General features: G+C 39.8%; 1 protein-coding gene across 6 annotated transcripts in view; it reads right to left on the reverse strand.

Annotated features, from left to right (window-relative positions):
* The window catches only part of CFAP61 (cilia and flagella associated protein 61), a 118,627-nt gene that overhangs the window by 92,182 nt on the left and 8,113 nt on the right, over window positions 1–18,332 (reverse strand). For 5 of the 6 annotated variants that reach the window (XM_056357463.1, XM_056357464.1, XM_056357461.1 and 2 more), the window contains 5 exons: window positions 17,987–18,113; window positions 10,869–11,001; window positions 8,815–8,968; window positions 2,987–3,078; window positions 1,681–1,856 (listed from right to left, as the gene is read on the reverse strand). In XM_056357463.1, coding sequence (XP_056213438.1) covers window positions 1,681–1,856; window positions 2,987–3,078; window positions 8,815–8,968; window positions 10,869–11,001; window positions 17,987–18,113 — 682 coding nt within the window. Of the gene's footprint in view, window positions 1–1,680; window positions 1,857–2,986; window positions 3,079–8,814; window positions 8,969–10,868; window positions 11,002–17,986; window positions 18,114–18,332 lie in introns of those variants that run through there. The other variant, XM_056357465.1, reaches the window with a different exon arrangement.

Raw genomic sequence — 18,332 nt, forward strand, 5'->3', positions numbered from 1 at the left:
TGAAAACACCAAGATCTACAGATTCCTCAGCTCTGAGAAGAGGATCCTGCATGAGTTAATCTTAGCATTCCTTTCTGAAGACCTCCCCTATCTTCTCCACAGATAACCATCTTGGAAACCAAACTGTTCCAGAGATATCTCCAGGGAAAGAAAGAATGGTACTGCAGCACTGAACAATAAACACAGTCAGAGTATCTTGAACAGAAACAACAATGGTACATACAAAGAACAGAATGTCAGAAGGGGGCAAAAAAGTGCTTATCCTAAGCAGGATACTAAAAGCAAAGAACTCAACTAGTCTACAGAGAGATTATATCCCAGCATTGGTATAGAACACTGCTTTGAATTGCTATTTCAGTATAATGGAGTCATTTTAGAACAAGTCCTTGAGCTCAGTGTTATTTTAAAATAGTTATTTTCTTCTCAAATAATTATTTTCCTTGAATTTTATTTTAGACTAGTTTGTAAATTAACTGTTCCGGAATGGACTCCCTGCAGTGCGATTGTTCTATCGCATGTACGTTGATCAGTGTTTCCAAGTATACCACAGACTTCTAGCACTGCATTTCTCTCTCTTCCTAACTTGTCTGAGCTATATGACTCAGTAACTATGTACTAAGAAGGCTATGTGTTAGCTTTGCTTTAGTAACTCAGGGTATTTGCATTTGTAGCAGATTCAGTGTTTAATCCCTTTGATAGGCCCTCTCCTTAATCAAGGAACAGCTTAATAAATAGAATTAGTTTCCAAGTTCTGCTTTTCTTCTTAATGAAGTTTATTCCTAAATTTCCTTGAAGGAGGTAAGTTCAGAAGTTGTCAGTCACCAATGACTACTACTACAAGTAGAAAAACGTTTTTTTAAATAGTTGTCAAACTCGTCATCTAAAAAGTCCTTGCTACTAATACTTTGTGTCTCTAGAAATTACGTTTATGTAAAGTATGGAAGATCTTGGGTGTGCTCAGCCTCCTTCCATCTACACGTTTTATTTTTCTTTCTAGGATCTAATAACAAGAGCAGCGCTCAATAATAATGAGATAGGGCCAATGTTCCTGGAAGGGCTTTGTTGATGTGGTTCAGTATAGGTTCACTCTTCAACAGTGCAGAGAGATTTTGGGGAAAAAAAAGGTCTAAACTACATGTATAGATCTGTTCTACTCTATCTAAGAGCCCAAGGTCAGCAGCAGCAATCATTTTAAGATAAAAAGCCTTTGTCTTCCCCCTGCTGTAGTGGATTCCAGAAAACAGAATCAATTATCTCAGTGACGGGAGACCGAGTATTTAGAAAGGAGAACATTTAACTGCAGAGTTAAAACCAGCTTTATTGCTCCATGATATTAGATGACCAGTACTGTAACATCTCACTCTTGTCACAGTTTGTCAGCTTTGGAATAATGTTTGTTTAGAGGAAGAAGTGGCCTTCTTCCACAATTTCAATTAGCACTTTTCCAAAAAAATATTTAACTTATTGTCCCCACAGTCCTATGAGAGATGGGAATTTGCAGCTAGAGGTTGGAAATTTCAGTAAGTTATTGATGAAGGTAAAAGAAATGGACAAAAAGAGGTCGTAAAAAAATCCAACTTAACTGCAGCAGGTGCTGTCACTGTCAGATTTGTCCTAAAAACGTAGCATTGAAAATTGTTATTAAGATTGGGAAAGCAGTAACTATAAATCCATGCTTACCTAGTTTCATGCTTTTCATCAATACAAAACAGACGGATACAGAAAGCATTTGAAGCTCCTCTGTACTCTGGATGAAAAGTACCTTCTTCAGTCTCAAGAAGTGTTGCTGGGGCTTTGAAATCTTTGACATCATCTAATGACAGTTCAGTATGGGAAACAGTAACAGCTCCATCCTTCTGCAATAATAATAGACAAGTGATCACTTAAAACATTTCAGAAACTATTTTCGTTTTTTAATGAAAAGGAGGTCTTGCATCATTCCTATCTTGTAGCATTCCAAGCAGACACATAGAGATGTACTTTATGCCTGTCACATTCTGACAGACACAGAAGTTCAAGGAAGGGTTTGTAATGTGATATCTATCTGTTGCTGAAACACTAGATAAAAATGGCCTTTACAAATGTATACATTCTTGCTGAAGAGCAATACAGTCACAAACGAATAGTTACCATTACAGTCCCCTTGTGAGGCAATAAAATATCTTTCAGAAATGTTTCTATATAAAAAAAAAATTGTTTCCAGATGTATGCTGAAAAGATGCCAAAGTTACCTTAAAGAAAAGGGGATCAATGTAAAGAATATTACGGAAACGGAAATGAACAATAACAGGAAGAGAACCAGAGTAGCTCTGATACAGTACTAAGAGAGAAACTAAAAGACAGATGCAACCATTTAAAACTTCTTTGGATAAATTCTCTGCTGATTTATGCCCCACCAATAGATTTCATAGTGATGGTCTTTTATCAAGTTGAGCTTCACTCAACAGAAGAGGCACAGACAGAACATGTGCCATTTAGCTTTTACAACCTATATTGCTGCTTTTCAGCTTTTGTAGCTTTTAGTCAGTAGCAGACTTTTAGCTCAGTAACAGCCAAGTCAAAATCTCAGGACTCACAGATCTTCAGAGTAAGATGACTCTTACCCTGTCTGTTACAGGAATGCTTTCTCCACATCTGCAGAGAAGCCCATTCAAACCAGTGCTTCCACGTGCCTTTACTCAGCAGCAGACCGCACAAGCAGGCCCCCACCCTTTCCTCCTGTCAGTGCCACTGTATTCCCACCCCTATGCTGTCTGGCTGTTCGCATGGAACTGGATGGGAAAACTCATCCAATTATTAACTCTCCCCCTCCATCCAGATCCTAGCTAAAGCAGCTCCTGATCTACGCACAGGAGCAGATGTAAGTATGGGCCCATGCAGAGGACAGTGCAGAAGTGGAAAAAAGCATTGCTTTTCCTAGTAGCCTCCACTTTTGCCTTATACTAGCTTTTAAAGTTATCAGCATTGCTGTGTACAGTGCTATTACCTGCACAGCTGCATCCTGATCTTGAACATGGTCAAAGTTTTGAGATGAAACAGACTTTGTTTCTTCACTAGTTTGGTTGCTTTTATATTTATCTGAGTAATGAAAAAGAATAAACGCATCAGGCTTAAAAATGCAAGCTTAACCTGCAGAATCACAGCAATAACTAGAGTGTGCCAGACTACTGCAAGGTTTTACTTATTTTTAACAACCACAGTTAAAACAGACCCTCCTACCATTACTGGGCTAGAACTTCATTAGACTATTTGATTCCAAAGCAAAAAAAACCAACAGAGAATTGGTTGCAAAATAATCGAGTGAGCAAGACACAGTTTGGAAGCAATTCCTAACTTGTGTGTTATATGTAATATAATACATGTAATAAACAATATATGTTTACCCTATTTGAAGAGAAAAATACGAGTCACTGTATTAACTGGTATCTTAAATCCTGTGCCTGTTGCCAACTTGTTTTTCACAAAAATGAACAAGGGCTCTCGATTCTCAGAGTAATTCTAAAAGAACGGAAATTTAGAACAAATCCTAGTCAAGCCAGAACACTTACTTACTGGTGCAAGCAGAAACAAGAAACAGGGATTTAAATCTTCTCAGCTTCTCAGCTGCTAAAACTAACTAGCTCTCTAAACACCATTTTGCTACTTATAAAAGGTGGCTGCTCTTCCATCAATCTTTGTCTGTTTGTCTGTTTCCTCCTTTTCCTCTGATCTAAGAATTTCTCTCCTCTGCTGCTTTGTTTGGATGCTGAAGTAACTGCTTCAAAGCTCTCTGTCAACCATTGCAATTTTGCGTGTGTGTATGTGTGCATGCACAAGATTGTTTAGCCAAAAAAAGACACCTGTTGAAGCACACACAATACCCACAGTAGTAGTGACCACTGGCTTTGGTAAGCTTTTAGACAGCAGCAGCATAAAAAAGAATAAAAAAGCTCCATGAAAAGGAAAGGCACTTTACAATCAAACTAACAGAAACCAAGTTTAAATCTGCTTGACAGATCATCCTACCATCCTTGGTAACACTATAGTAATATTCTCATCTGAGTAACACTCCAACCTGAGTAATAATATTTTTGTGGGAAAACAGGTAACTAAGATGATAGGATGAATTACTTGTAGCCATCTAATGAATAAATATTTAAACACTGACTGCTGTGATACATACATATATGATGCAAGATATATTTTTTTTTTAATATACATGTATACACACAGTACCTCTAGTCAAGTGCTTAAGGCAATTAAAGCATTTATATGTTAGGGAGTTTATTTAAATGGCACTTTTTTTTTTTTTCTATTCAATCCCCTCGCCAGAGCTAAATCCACAGTGGATATTTAAAATATTAAGAAACCATAATAAAAACATCTAAAGACAATTTGGAACATAGATGAATTATGTTTGATTTCAATTACCTAGCTATTTTTTAAGATAGATTTTAGCAGCTTTATACACACACAACTCTACAGAACTCCACTGACACCTGACATGAGCACAACAGAACAAACTATGAACTTTTATAACATCACCATGCTTGCTAGAAAGCAGGCAATCACCAGCCCAGATGTTACACCCTCTGGGGAAAGCAGTTCCTAAATATGTATGGTGATGGGTTAATTTCTTTAAAGTCAGTGGAAGGTGAGGGCATTCAGAATGAGAGATCATCCAGTAATACATCATCAACGTGACATTTAAAGTTAATGTTATGGACCAAAATTATTTTAGTCTTCAACTTGGAAGAGAAACACTGACATACTAGTGAATCTTACATATTGCTCTAAATAACCACCAAAATTACTACAGCAAAGTTTTAGCTGCCCTATTTTTAGCCCCTGTACCACTCAGTACAGTAGTTCCACTCCTTAAATTGTCACTTCCCTAAATTTACAGATACGTTCACAGTTTGGTTTTACATGTAAAAATAAAGACTGAAAATAAATTTTAACTACTAAACTCGAGGTGTAGTATTACTTCGGCAGAAAACACATCAGGCCAGGATGCCCCTGCATTTGAAAGCTCCAGCAACATGGAAGTCCACGTTTCCAGGAGGAAAAAAACAAACTCAGAAAACCCAACACAACAGAAGTCTTCACTCCTCTCTGAACTTTACTTTGGGGAAACCTATCTAAGCTATATTCACCAACATAAGCATTTCTTCATACAGTAATGAGATTTTATATTTTTTTTTCAAGAAATACCTCAAAGGTTTGAAATGCTTTAGCCAAAAGCATTTTTAAATATCTGTTATCTGAAAATCTGTTTCTCTGTTACCAGAAAAGAATGCAGACGCAATGTGCAGGGCAAGAAGGAACACAGGGGTTAGAAATCATGGTTTCTCCAGGGGTATCACAGATGTGAGACTTCACAGAAGTGATCATATGTCATCTTGATTAACCCAGCTACATTTCTCATGATAAACAGCCTTGCAGGTGTCAGAAGTTAATTAGTACAAGTCTCTTGTTGTCATGTAAATATTGATATGTTGTTTCTGACTTTATACTAAAATGAAATCCCTTAATGGCTCCACCATCCACTACTGTCAAATGTAACTGCATCACTATTTACATATATGTTGCACACAAGTGACTGGGAAGTACATATTGTTGCATTAGAAGTAAGGAACACGCACAAAGAGAAAATTAAAATAATTCAGTGATTGCTGGGTCGTTAGCAGAGGTAACAGTCAGCAGGATCAAGAAGGCAGTTCACCATGAAGCCTGATGAAAAGCACTTGAATCATTCCCACTGCATCATGTTTTCTAGCTACTAATTCATGACACCATATAGAGTAACAACCAAATTACTGTAATTACCCTGAAATGTAAGTGGCATATCAATATTGTGTTAAAGACAGATTTTTGTAGTCTTTCATTATTATTCAGTATTACATTTTGAAAGGAAAAACAGTATCAACCTGTGGTCTGCACTCACAAGCTAAAGAGCTTGAAAAAATACCTTTGTTATTTTTTTAAAGAGGCAACATGAATTACTCTACAAAGTAATGCAACTTGCATTTTAAATTCTCAGCCTTCGAATTCCTTAAAAGAAAGTCCACAGCCTCTGTTGATGTAAGGCTTCTAGCGAACCTTCACATCAAGGGCCAGTTTGGCACCAAATTTCTAGTACAGTAGCCTGCAGAAATGATGCAATTGTTAAAACAGTGTTTATATAATCGTGCATGTGTTATGCAACGTAATCAAACATAAACTATACGTGACTGACACTATAATAAATTTCAAGGATACAGGTTAGCCCTTATATTGGAAAGGCTTAACGATGGACTACCAGCATGCAACTCTTATATGGGCTCTACGTTTACCAGAAAAACCCAAAACAAACCAAACAAGGTAATTACCTTTTCAAGTTACATGTTATTGTAAAAAGCAAAAGTCAGAGAGGAGAGGAACTGTGCTTATGAGTTGGTTGGGGTTCTTTTGCTGTAAACTTTATTAAAACTGGGCTTTTTTATTCCCTTTCTTAATTAAAAAAAAAAAAAAAGAAGAAACGAACATTACTGCTTTTCCTAGAAGTTTTCATGAATGAATACTGAAATGAATTTTGAGTTACATCGCATGCAATAATGAAACCCAGATCATTCAGATGGAAAGGGCTTTTCATTCAAACTGCTCAAAAAATGTGAATTTTTTGTTTAGTCCTAAGTCAGACGTGTAATAAGCAGTAAAAAGAAAAGCTGTTTATCAAATATCTATCATATACAGCATGTATTTTCAATAAACCATAACAAATTTCTGTAACTTGTGACAAGCTAAGGCCTTATTGAAGTGCTATTAGAAACTAGAGTAAAAAATAGCATACATTTGATTTTTTTTCCCCTTCTTTTCTTTCTCCATTCTTTGAATTCAGCTACCAGAGCCTTTAGTTTCATCTGCCTCTTCTTGGCCATGCTGGGCAGGTATAAATAACTTATGTTTCAGGACAAGCAACACTTCTTAAAGCATTAATTGTTTGTTTATATTTGAAAACATGCAAAACTACAATAACTTTAATTCTTATTCACTAATAACAGAATTAATATTCCCAAGCAGTGCATAGCCATGAGCTAACTCTAATTTTACTATGAAATTTCTAGTAGCCCTTTCTCTAGGAATAATATCAAGAGTCAGGCTCTTAGCTTACATACTCAAATTTCTTCTCAGGTATCCCAGACCATCAGTGATTTCTACTCATGCTATCTGAAAAAGCCCACGAACAATTCTCTTTCCCCAGAGCTGCCCCTGTCATTCCAATACCTTTTAAATACCTTGCCTGAAGAAAACATAACAGGATTGCAAACTAGTATCAACCATCAAAACTAACATAGCTTTTAAAAAGAGGAAAAGAGACAGATAAACACGAGACTGCTAACTATGCTGCTAAATAAATTTCTGAAAAGCACTCAGATGCTAGATTGATGACAGTCAATAGAACCTGAATAGTTGTTTACGCTGTTTTCACATTTAGAACAAATCTCAGGTTTCCTAAATGTCAAAAAAAATATGTGTAACAGCAGTACTGTTAAAACCTATAACCACACCTATTAAGAAAGGGCTTAGCATCACAGAATTTGCCACAAAGTATGGGCCTACAGCTTGCAGCCCCTGGACAAGGAAAGCACACAGAAGTGTCTAAGGGTTTTACCAGAACCAGGTAATGGTCACAGAATGGTTAAGATTGGAAGGGACCACAGGAGTTCATCTCATCTGAGCCCTCTGCTCAAGCAGGGTAACCTACAGCAGGCTGCCCAGGACTGCATTCCAACTAGTTTTCAAAGAGACTACCATGAGTGATCTTTCTTTTTTCCTCCCTCAGTCTCAAGTTTCCACATATGTCTGTCACCTATTTTGAAATAATGCTCCAGGAGCACAGAATGATACAGGAGGAGATAGCTGGCTTACTTCAGCTCTTATTTGCAAGATGCTTCTTTGCAGGGGAAGGGAAATCCACAGGAGCAGCTATAAAGACGTTTTTGCTTTCCCTTTTCTGTTTGGTGACTTGTCAGCAATGAGGTACCAGCTGGTGACTGCTCTGTAGCTCCCTAGTTGCCTTTTTTGCCTGCTGCTTTGTGTTCAGACAAGCAGATACATAACAACGTAATGGTAATTTTTATAATTCTGTTACTGATAATTAGTAGATAGCAAAATGTTTCCCCCCTGCACAAAAAGCCCTTTGACACTGAAAAATAAATATGACAGCTGTAAATCATTTACACCACACTTCTGTTCCACAATCAGGTGACATATTCATGTTACTGTTTTTTATCATTTGCAGTAAGGTGGTTTGTAGAGGTGCTGTTATATCATGCCCAATATAAAAACAGAATAGACAGTCCCTGATATCCCCAAATTTTTTAACCTACAAGACAGCACACAGTAAGCAAAGAGGGCAGAAGTGGACCTCAAGGAAGTAACACGCCACAAGTGAACGGGACAACATAACAGCCACAGTTAACCAGCTGCTTCACTACTGATGGACATTAGAACCAGATTTCAAAATTAAGTCTTGAATTATTAGCACATCTGCAAATAACAGATAGAAAATATACCTGATGCTTTAGCTTTCCAGAACTTGAAACCTAGGTTTATCCCATACCTGCTATAGAGCAGTTCCTCATGTACTACAATCACTTCTGAATCAGAGACCAGGGCTATCAAAATTTCTCTCCTGAATTAAAAAACACCAGGCAACGATCTCCAAAACACATACATTAATTGTGTTTTCTTGCTAGTAAACCTCTATCCTCTGCCATCCTTTTGCAAAACCTACTCAGAAGCTAGAAATAAATGCACCTTGAATCACCTAGCATTTTAGAATACAGGTACCTTCTTGAATGCTTGGCTTCTGTGGCATTTTGAGGATATCTTCAGGATGTGGTTTACACAGTCCGTGGAAAGGCCCCAAATCAAAACACTCTTGAAACAGGGAAACATTTACTTGAGAACATACGCTCATGAATCCTACTGCAGTGCCACCATCCTGAAATATAAAAGTGATGTAAAAGTTGAGCATGTTACTTTAGGTCAGGACAAAAAAATCAAACAGAAATTTATGAAACATAGAAGTTACAGTGCTCTATCTCTGGCTGTGCATAATATAGGAACCATTCCAGCAGAAGTTAAAGATTATTTTTTTTCTTCTCATAATGTGTATTAGGACTTCTATATTAGATGTTACAATACTTCTGTTAGCTGTACTTGTGAGAGCATTAGGATTGTACATATGGACCAAATAATGACCTATTGATTCAATAAAGCATCTGTTATAGTAAATAAAAAGCATATACCTTTTAACTACATACCTCCAAAAAGGTATAATTTTTCCTTAACTTAAAGTGCAGCTGGAGTAAAATCTGGATTTAGTTAGCCATAATGGTTAACTAATTACTGGACACTGTTTTGCAAATAAAATTTACAGCAATTATCAGCACTATATATTTTCAAGTTGTAAAAAAAATAAATCTAAGAACTACTCTTTAAAAAAAGATAATAAAATGCCCTGGCAAGCGTGAAAATTACAAGCTCACTACAATGCTGAAATGACAAGTTATTCTCTGTTTGAGTATGACTAAAAGTTTCCAGACAGTTGCAGTCTTCAGAAAGAAATATACCCTTAAAAAATGAGAACTGGTATGCTACATGTTTTCTGGCTTTAAGCTGAGTCTAGAAGGAAGCTCTTCAACTTTTAGTACTATATGCAACTTTCTGGTGAAACACACATAATCAAAATTTTTATTTTCCTTTAATACACATTATGAAAGCCTCCTTTGTAAACATAATGAAAACTCAGTGGCTGGATTTGTATAGCTGTTTTATCAGGCCATCAGCAATTCAACAAAAATAAAAAAAAAAGTTTAATTTTTTTCCCCCCTCAAACAACAGGTGATTGTTTGTTTGCCTTGTTTGCGTAACTGAACAAAAGCCGGGTCGCTGCAGTTGTCTGGCTGCTATGCAATTTTAGGCCCAAGGCTCAGCAGAGACTGATTAACCAATCCATCTACCATATGTGCAAAAAGAGGTTGCCAGCTTCATTCTCTGCAGGGAAAATTGACATCTATCTTGGTTCGCATGGAGGTGTCTTTCCAATCTGCAGCAGCAGCGGCAAGTGTAAACTATGAGGGCCTGAAACACCTTTTGCTGGTATACTGAGCTATAAACGTACAATTGAAATGTATTATTTATAAAGATAGCTGTTTGTAATGTGCTATTACACTAATGGTTTATTGTTTCCCATTTGGCTTCCAATGGTAGTGATTACATGTTACGGTTTTATAAAATCATTTAATATAGAAAGCAGACTTCTGGAATTAAGTAGGTTATGTTGCCTATCAGCTTACAATACCACGCACTATTACTAACACATGAAAACTCTAACAGGAATTTTCAGCAGGATAACTATTACCACCTCTTTCTTATTTAAATTAATTCCTGGGTTTCTGTCTTCAGTTCGGCAAAAAACTGACTGCCTGAGCCAGGAGGTGGAAAATATCTACAGCATTTTTAACTGTGAAAGTATTACTGGCTACTAGTTTTCACATGCAGTATTAATTTTCACTGGGAATGAAAATTGGTCATCCATAATGCAAATGCCTAAAATGGCAACATGATTTCTTCCAAGATGGTCTGTTCAATCACTTGAAAAGAATCTACATAATTAGTGGGGATTGCTGTTTCACTTACTTAACAAGAGATATCACTCCCAAAGACAGAAGAGACATAAAATAGGTGGCGGAAGGCACTGTGAGTGTGCAGGTCATGAATTCTACCTTCCAAAAGTGAGTTTGTTCATTTTATTTGCTGAGCTGCAGCATGAGCTGCCGCTCACATATGACATCACTAATGTTATGATTAGAAAAATCCAGAGCTCATGGCAGACTGACCTCACAAACAACAGCCTGATTTTCTTCATCTTGACATTCTATGAGATCAGCAAGGAAATATTCACTGTAGGTTTCTTTCAGAGTCTCACTCTGATGTGTCCAGATTGGCATGAGATCGTCATAATCTTCCACCCTACAAAAAAAGAGATCAGGTATGTCCTAAAGCTCTGCCATTGATAGGCCCTGATACCACCATTCTACTTCATTAGCATATTGACAAATATTGCAAATGACTGATCCAAAGCCTCCACCCACAAATAAATAATTTCATCTAGGACATGTCCCCAGCACACACTAAGCTGGGAGCCTCAGCACCAGAGAAGAGACAGAACCACTTCCAAAAGCCAGCACAACCCACCTAAGATCTGAATCGGCCAATGGAGATGATTATCTTTCCCCTAACAAAATACGAGGGCAGCCCAGCTCAAAATTCTCTTGCCTAAAGCATGTCAGGCCAGGTGGACCTGGGCTTTAGGCCTCATTTAAAATAATTATATTCAGTGAGCCCAATCATCAGTTGGTCAGAGTTGGCAGAGATCTCAAAAAGCAACCCCAGTGCAATTTAGAAAATCAGTTCTTTTAAAAAAAGAAAATAGTGCCTTCCTGTATGGGAGAAACAGTGCTGAGTATTGGCTAGATGACTGTTATTACACACAGCAGTATGGGAGTCACCTGGCAGAAATCGAGCCATTATGCCTTTGTAAGGTCAAGTTAATGCTCCACCATTGAAAAAGATACAAAGGCCAAAGTGCAATTTTCTATCCCCCTGCCTCATTAAAGGCTTTCTGCATAGGTGGGAACCTGCCGCATCCAGGCTTTAACTGCCTCTGCTACTCCAGCCTGCTCTCCATGCTGCTGGCGCAGAAGCTGCCTGAGCTTATTTCCAGCAGTCCAGGTTTCAGTGTTAAGACTCATACAGGCCCCATGCTGCAGGGATCTTTATTTAAATAGGCAACAGAATCTCTCCCATTAAAGCACTTAAAAAAAAAAAAAAAAAAAAGGGTCATTCTTAACCAGGATCAATGTCTTAACAAGTTTCAGCGCTTTTACCAATGCAGCAAAGGAATTCATGTGCTGTGACCATGACATAAAGGCTGATGGCAAACCAGCTCTAGCACATAACTGCTTTCAATAAGAAGATGAAACCACTTTTTTCTTTATCTGTAAAAAATGCAAGAATTAAATCATCCAACCAACAATTCTGCAACTAAAAAAGTGGTGAGAAAAGTGGGGCTGTGATGGTCTGGCAGAAGGAGTTATTTTTATTGCCAGACAGTGAGCCAAGAAAACCCTTTCTCCTCAGGGATGTAAGTAGAATGCTACTGAACATGCTTTTGGTTATCTCAGCGATCACTCGCACAAGCACACAAGGAGAAAGACAAGCCTCACAGAACAAGTCCACAGAGGAGTGTGTGGTCGAGGGAGGGTTCCTCCCCCTCTGCTCTGCCCTGGTGAGGCCGCATCTGGAGCAATGGGCCCAGTGCTGAGCCCCCCAGTAAAAGGACAGGGAACTATCGGAGAGGGTCCAGCCGAGGCTACAAAAATGATTAGAAAAAATCATTAGAGGACAGGAGCAACTCCCTCATGAGGAAAGGCTGAAAGAGCTGGGCCTGTTCAGCATGGAGAAGAAAAGGCTGAGAGCGGATCATACCAATGCCTACAAATACCTTAAGGGCAAGTGTCAGGACGATGGGGCCAGGCTCTTTACAGTGGTGCCCAGTGACAGGGCAAGGGGCAACGGGCACACACAGGGAGCTCCATCTGCACGTGAGGAAAAACCTGTGAGGGCGACAGAGCCCTGGCACAGGCTGCCTGGGGAGCAGGCTGCCCAGCCTCCTCTGGAGACACTGAAACCCTGCCTGGATGCTGCGGGCTCCAGGAGCGCCTGCTTTAGCGGGGGGGCTGGACCGGGTGATCACCAGGGGTCCCTTCCCACCCCAAACAGTCTGGGATTAAGGAATTAAATCGAAAAGAGTAAACAATGCACTTCAAACACAGGAACACGTTCATGCTCACTGAAAGCAGCAGAGACCACCGGATTCGGCTTCTCTGAAGCAAGAGGCTGCCCCCTCCCCCACAGAGCGCTCCGGAGACTAAGGGGGCGGGAGCGTCGCGCCGCGCCCAGCACCTGCCCTCCGGCAAATGGCGGCCGGCGCCCTCCCCTTGGGCACCCACCGCCTCGGCTGCAGCGCCTGTGAGACTGAGCGCGACCTTTCCTGCAGCCTGTCAGGCCTCTCTGCTCACCGCTGGCTGCGGCCGGCACTCTTAGCAGCAGGCGGCTCCGCCCGCCGGGTCCTCGCCGCCGCGGACCGGGGCTGCCGCTCCCGCCGGCGGGCCTCTGCTGCCCTCCAGCGGCCGCCGGCCCCGCCCTCGCCGCGGCGGCGCGCGGAGCCAGGCTGCCGGGGAGCCCGCGGCGAGGAGCGCCGAGCCCCGGGCCGGCCGCCGGGATGCGCCCGCCTTCCTCAGCAGCGCCCTGTCCCTTCAAAGCGGTACGTGCTGTAGAAAGGCATCTCCCAAGGGTTCAGGAAAAGTTTTGCTTCAGGCTCCTATTGCTCCAGTTCGCATGTGCTGGTACGTAAATGCTTGTAACCCACCCTGTGGAACCCTCAGTGCTGCATGTGCAGCAGCTCAGACAAAGCCAACTGAGTCTCATTTCCACTCTTGACGTGTTTCTGGATTCGGAGGAAGCCTTAAAGTTAATATAACTGGGCCAAAAATCTTATTTCCAATTTTATCAGACATGGTCTGAGTTTCTAAGTACTGACTGACTCTAGCGTAAAACTGAAGGATAATTTAGGTGGTACCGAGATGGTTATTGCTGCTCCTACACACCGGTGACCCTCTGTGTAAGATTACCTTTCTACTAGGGGCCAGTGACCCCTTCTATTTTGACATTGTTTCTGCTTTTTTTATTCTCCCGTCATCTGTCTGAGTGCTCCCTTCTTACCCCTGCTGCTCCCGCTGCTCAGCGCAGCCTGGAGACAGGGCGGCTGCACACACCTTACTAACCTCCCTTTTAGTAGGGTGAAGAAATCCTTTGCTTGTGACATTTGGAGCGTCCCACCTCACAGTACTAGCCTATCTGCCAAGAGTTTTAAATCATTTAATACTTTCTCTGAAGGGCAGTCACCAGATTCTTTCATACTTTTTTTAAGAAAGCCACCTTGAGAAACCAGTAGAGAGGAATATTATCAGTGCCTACTCAACACTGAAAACGGGTGACAAATTTCCAAGCCCCACACTACTTCATTCTTTTTCACTGTTAAGTAAGAATCTTCACTGTAATAAATTATTTCCAAAAGGAAAAGGTACAGAAAATGTAACACACCATCTGTTACTTCTCTGTAGAATTAACTCAAAAGATGCAACCAAAATGAAGCTCCAAGAACAATGAAACCCTGAAAAAATTTATAATCATTCACATTCTTTGTATCTCAAAGCAAAATAGTAGTCTTCCTCTTCTTCACAGGCAGTATCTCAAGGGAAAAGCTGCAGTAAGGCTTTCTAGTATTAGAACTTCACTACTTCAACACGATTCACTAGTACAACAAATCTGACAATATGTTATAAAACTTCAAACAAACCAATTTAGGAGTAAAGGAATGAGACTGTACTCTAACTGAAACCTGTTGTTTCGCTGCAGTAGATAATATACACACCACTTCTAAACCGAATGTTTTGCCAATTGCTCCCTGCTCTGTAAAACACAAGACACAAGGCCACACATCAAGATGCAGATGGCAATTTTGCCAGCTTGTGGTATGTGGAGACTAACATCATCACAGTCAATAAGGCTCCACATAAGCCCATTCATCTCCCTGCATGCTAGAAACTGTAGGAAAAGAGCTATTTTTTTTCCCTATTTTTAGTATCTTCCACCAGCTCCATAGCCTTTTAAAAAATACCAAAACCAAAAAAAAACCCCAAACACAATAGCTTTAACATAAAAATACTACAAAATTCCTACACTGTGAAAACAAGCGCAATAAAGGCATTTCACAGAGCTGCAAACTTGTGAGCCCTTATGTATATGGTACAAAACCAAGAAAAGGCAAGATCTAAATGAGAGATCGGCAAGAAACTTAAATATAAAAGCTTAGTGGGCTGTATTCTGGCACACTACAGATTTCTTTCATGTTATAAAGGTCAGATGGAAAATAACTTAAAAATTAATGGTCAAGCAGAGTATCAGTTTACAGCTCCTTCCCCCCACACCTCTGCCATAGGCAAGGGACAAGGGAACAGAGATTACCCTAATCTCCTATCATTGACCCAGAACATGTTGCTAGGCAGGTGGCTGGGGACAACTTTCATAGATAAGTCTCTACAGGGCTCTGCTGAACGTTACTATGGATGCCAGTGAAGTACAAAGGTGAATACAGAGGAAAAGGAAAGGCAAAGCATCTACTGCAAACAGACTTTACCTTACTCACAGAATCTACTGATAGACAATATTAAAGTATGACTTTTATATCACCAGATACTATGTAATTTAAGAGAAAAAACAGTTTCCTGGTTAGTTTTCTATTAACAAAACCCCTAAAGTAAATAATTTTTATTATTCATAACATAGTACAGAAATCCCAGGCAAGATGGTATCTCTTATGTGGACTGCTGCTGTGGCCTACGTGACGTTTCCAGTCATGTCAAAAATGTTTCTATTGATAATATCCAGTGGCCATCAAAAGAAAGAATACAATTCAAATTAAATAAAAGACAAACATAATAGTTGGAACCAAGACATATGGAGAAACTTTAAATCCTCAGGAATTAATTCACCTACTGATAACTTCTCAGTATTAAGGTCCATTCACTTACTGATAGACTGAAGGGAAATACTCATAAAAAGCCTAAAAATTGTACATCAAGTTATCATGCAAATAATTTTGTAATATATTGAAATATCCAGACCAATAGCAGGATGGTGTGACGTGGTCAAGGTCAGGCCTCAGTCCTTTGGCTTAAAATGCTCAAAAGTCAAGCAACAGGATATTGCGGACATTGACTAAAACTATAGGATAAAGCACGCAACCCGCAGGTTTGTTTCAGGCCTATTTGGTAAAATTCAGTATGTGTAAAACATTTCTCAGACAGGCTTCTCTCGGAATCCAGTCTAAGATGTCAACATGAATTAACCCATAAGCAAACAGGTGTGGATTTACCAGGCAGAGTGATATGCGTAATATGGAATTACCATCTGCTAGCACTGGTCAATATGGACCCCCCCACACACATCGATATCATATGATATAGTGTCCTAGGGATGCGTTTGTCCCTAAACTTCAGTTTCCACTACAAGGACCAGAAATGCTAATGTAGTCATAATCCCACTACATAACCACACAGCGATACTTATATTTAGAGAAAAAAAAAAAGAAAAAAAAAGAAAAAAACTCCAGAATTAATCAGGATCAAATAAAGTTATGTTCTGGTTTTGGATGGGACAGTTAATTTTCTTCCTAGTAGCTGGTCAAGGGCTATATCTTGGATTTGTGCTGGAAACAGTGTTGGTAACACAGAGATGTTTTACTTACTGCTGAGCGCTGCTTACACAGCATTAAGGCTTTTTTGCCTCTCACACCAACCCACCAACAGCAGGCTGGCAGGCACAAGGACTTGGGAGGGGACACTACTGGGACAGCTGACCCCATCTGACCTGAGGGATATTCCATACCATATGACATCATGCTTGACATATAAAGCTGAAGGAAGAAGGAAGGGGGGTGACGTTGTTAGTGATGGCAGTTGTCTTCCCAAGTTACCGTTACACATGACGGAGCCCTGCTTTCCTGGGGATGGCCGAGCACCTGCCTGCCCATGGCATGTGGTGAATGAATTCCTTGTTTTGCTTCGCTTGCATGCACAGCTTTTGCTTTACCTATTAAACTGTCTTTATCTCAACCCATGAGTTTTCTTTTAGTCTTCCAATTCTCTCCCCCATCCCACTGCGGGGAGGGAGTGCACAGCTGCGTGGGCATAGTTGCTGGCCAGGATTAAACCACAACAAATTATTACTTCCCAAAATATTACCCTACAGTAACTCTTCCCACTATGAAAATGAGTGAAAACAAGTGAACCAAAAGGCAATAGATACTAGTTATATTTCAACCACACTAAAGGGAAGCCTCTACACAGCAATGACAGGATCTATAGTCAGGAACCTACACAGAAAAACATAAGGCCCTTTGTGTCAGAAACTCTGCATTTCTTATTTACTGTACACAATGCTGGCACAAGCACAGAAAGCTGTGATTTGGCACAGGCGGCAGAATTCAAATGGCAGGAGAGAACAAGAGTAGTAATAGTCAACGTACAGGTAGACATCAATAAGCAAGGCTGCTAAAGAAACTTGAGTTTCTGCATGGCGTACACCACAGGAAGCTGAGCAGATTGGAACAAAAAGAAATAATCCAGTCTAATGATATTTAGGACTTGAATCCCCAAAAAAGAGCAAGGCTGTGTTAAAGGCACGTTGCATGAGCGTATCAGAGTCTCTGCTCCAAACTGTGTCCATTGAAACAGACAGCAAGATGGATGGAAAAAAGCATTACCCTGTTATCTTCATAAGCTCTCTCAGCAACACCAAGGCAGCCTGCTCCCCTGAAACACAACGGGAGTGAGCATATGATGTGCTTATTCAGAAAAGACTACATAAGACAAAAGAGGATTACTCTCCGTGTCTGAAGGACTACTGGAACTAGGGATTCTCTGCTCTTGTTTAATTGTTTTAGATAACTGGCCTTCCTATTCAGACTTTGTTCAACTTGTCAGAATATGACATAACAAGAGAAAATTAAAAGTAAGTTGGAGGGTGCTCCAAGAGATCTGGAAACCACATGCACTAACTGAAACAGTGATGCAATTCTGCCAGCATATTCACAGAATAAACATCACTGACAAAAAATATGTTCTTTCTAGATGGCAAACTACCTTTGCAAATAATACAATTGATTTTATGATGAAGTAGAACAGAAACAGCATAATCCTAGAACTACTTAATTAGGCTGTCAAGGAAAATCACAGCAGTTTAACTAAGATACTGATGCTGTAAACCAAAAAAGAAAATTCTCCAAATTAACCCAGCCACATCTGCTCACAGGAGGGAGAAACTGCATTACCTTGCTTTGCGAACATACAGCTGTGGGTGATACCGATGTCTGGGGCACACAAGCAAGGTAAAGTTTGCATCCACTACTGAACCTGGAGTGGTCATCATCTTTTCAAAGACATTTCCCATGTCTGGCTCTGTGAAAGACAAAAATCTGATAGGAGCTACAAACAAACTTCATTATGTAAGCTTTTAAATTATCAGCAAAATTGTTTGAGGAAAATGGGATTTTTGAACTTAAACCACAGGTGGCATAATGCTCTAAGTTATTTAAGTTAAGCAATGAAGCTGAAATGACAGTAGTATAAATATACAAAAAAAGTGTCCTAAACCTGAATAAGCTTCAAAGCAATCAG

Source organism: Falco biarmicus, chromosome 12 (genome assembly GCF_023638135.1).
Source record: "Falco biarmicus isolate bFalBia1 chromosome 12, bFalBia1.pri, whole genome shotgun sequence".
Classification (NCBI taxonomy): Eukaryota; Metazoa; Chordata; class Aves; order Falconiformes; family Falconidae; genus Falco; species Falco biarmicus.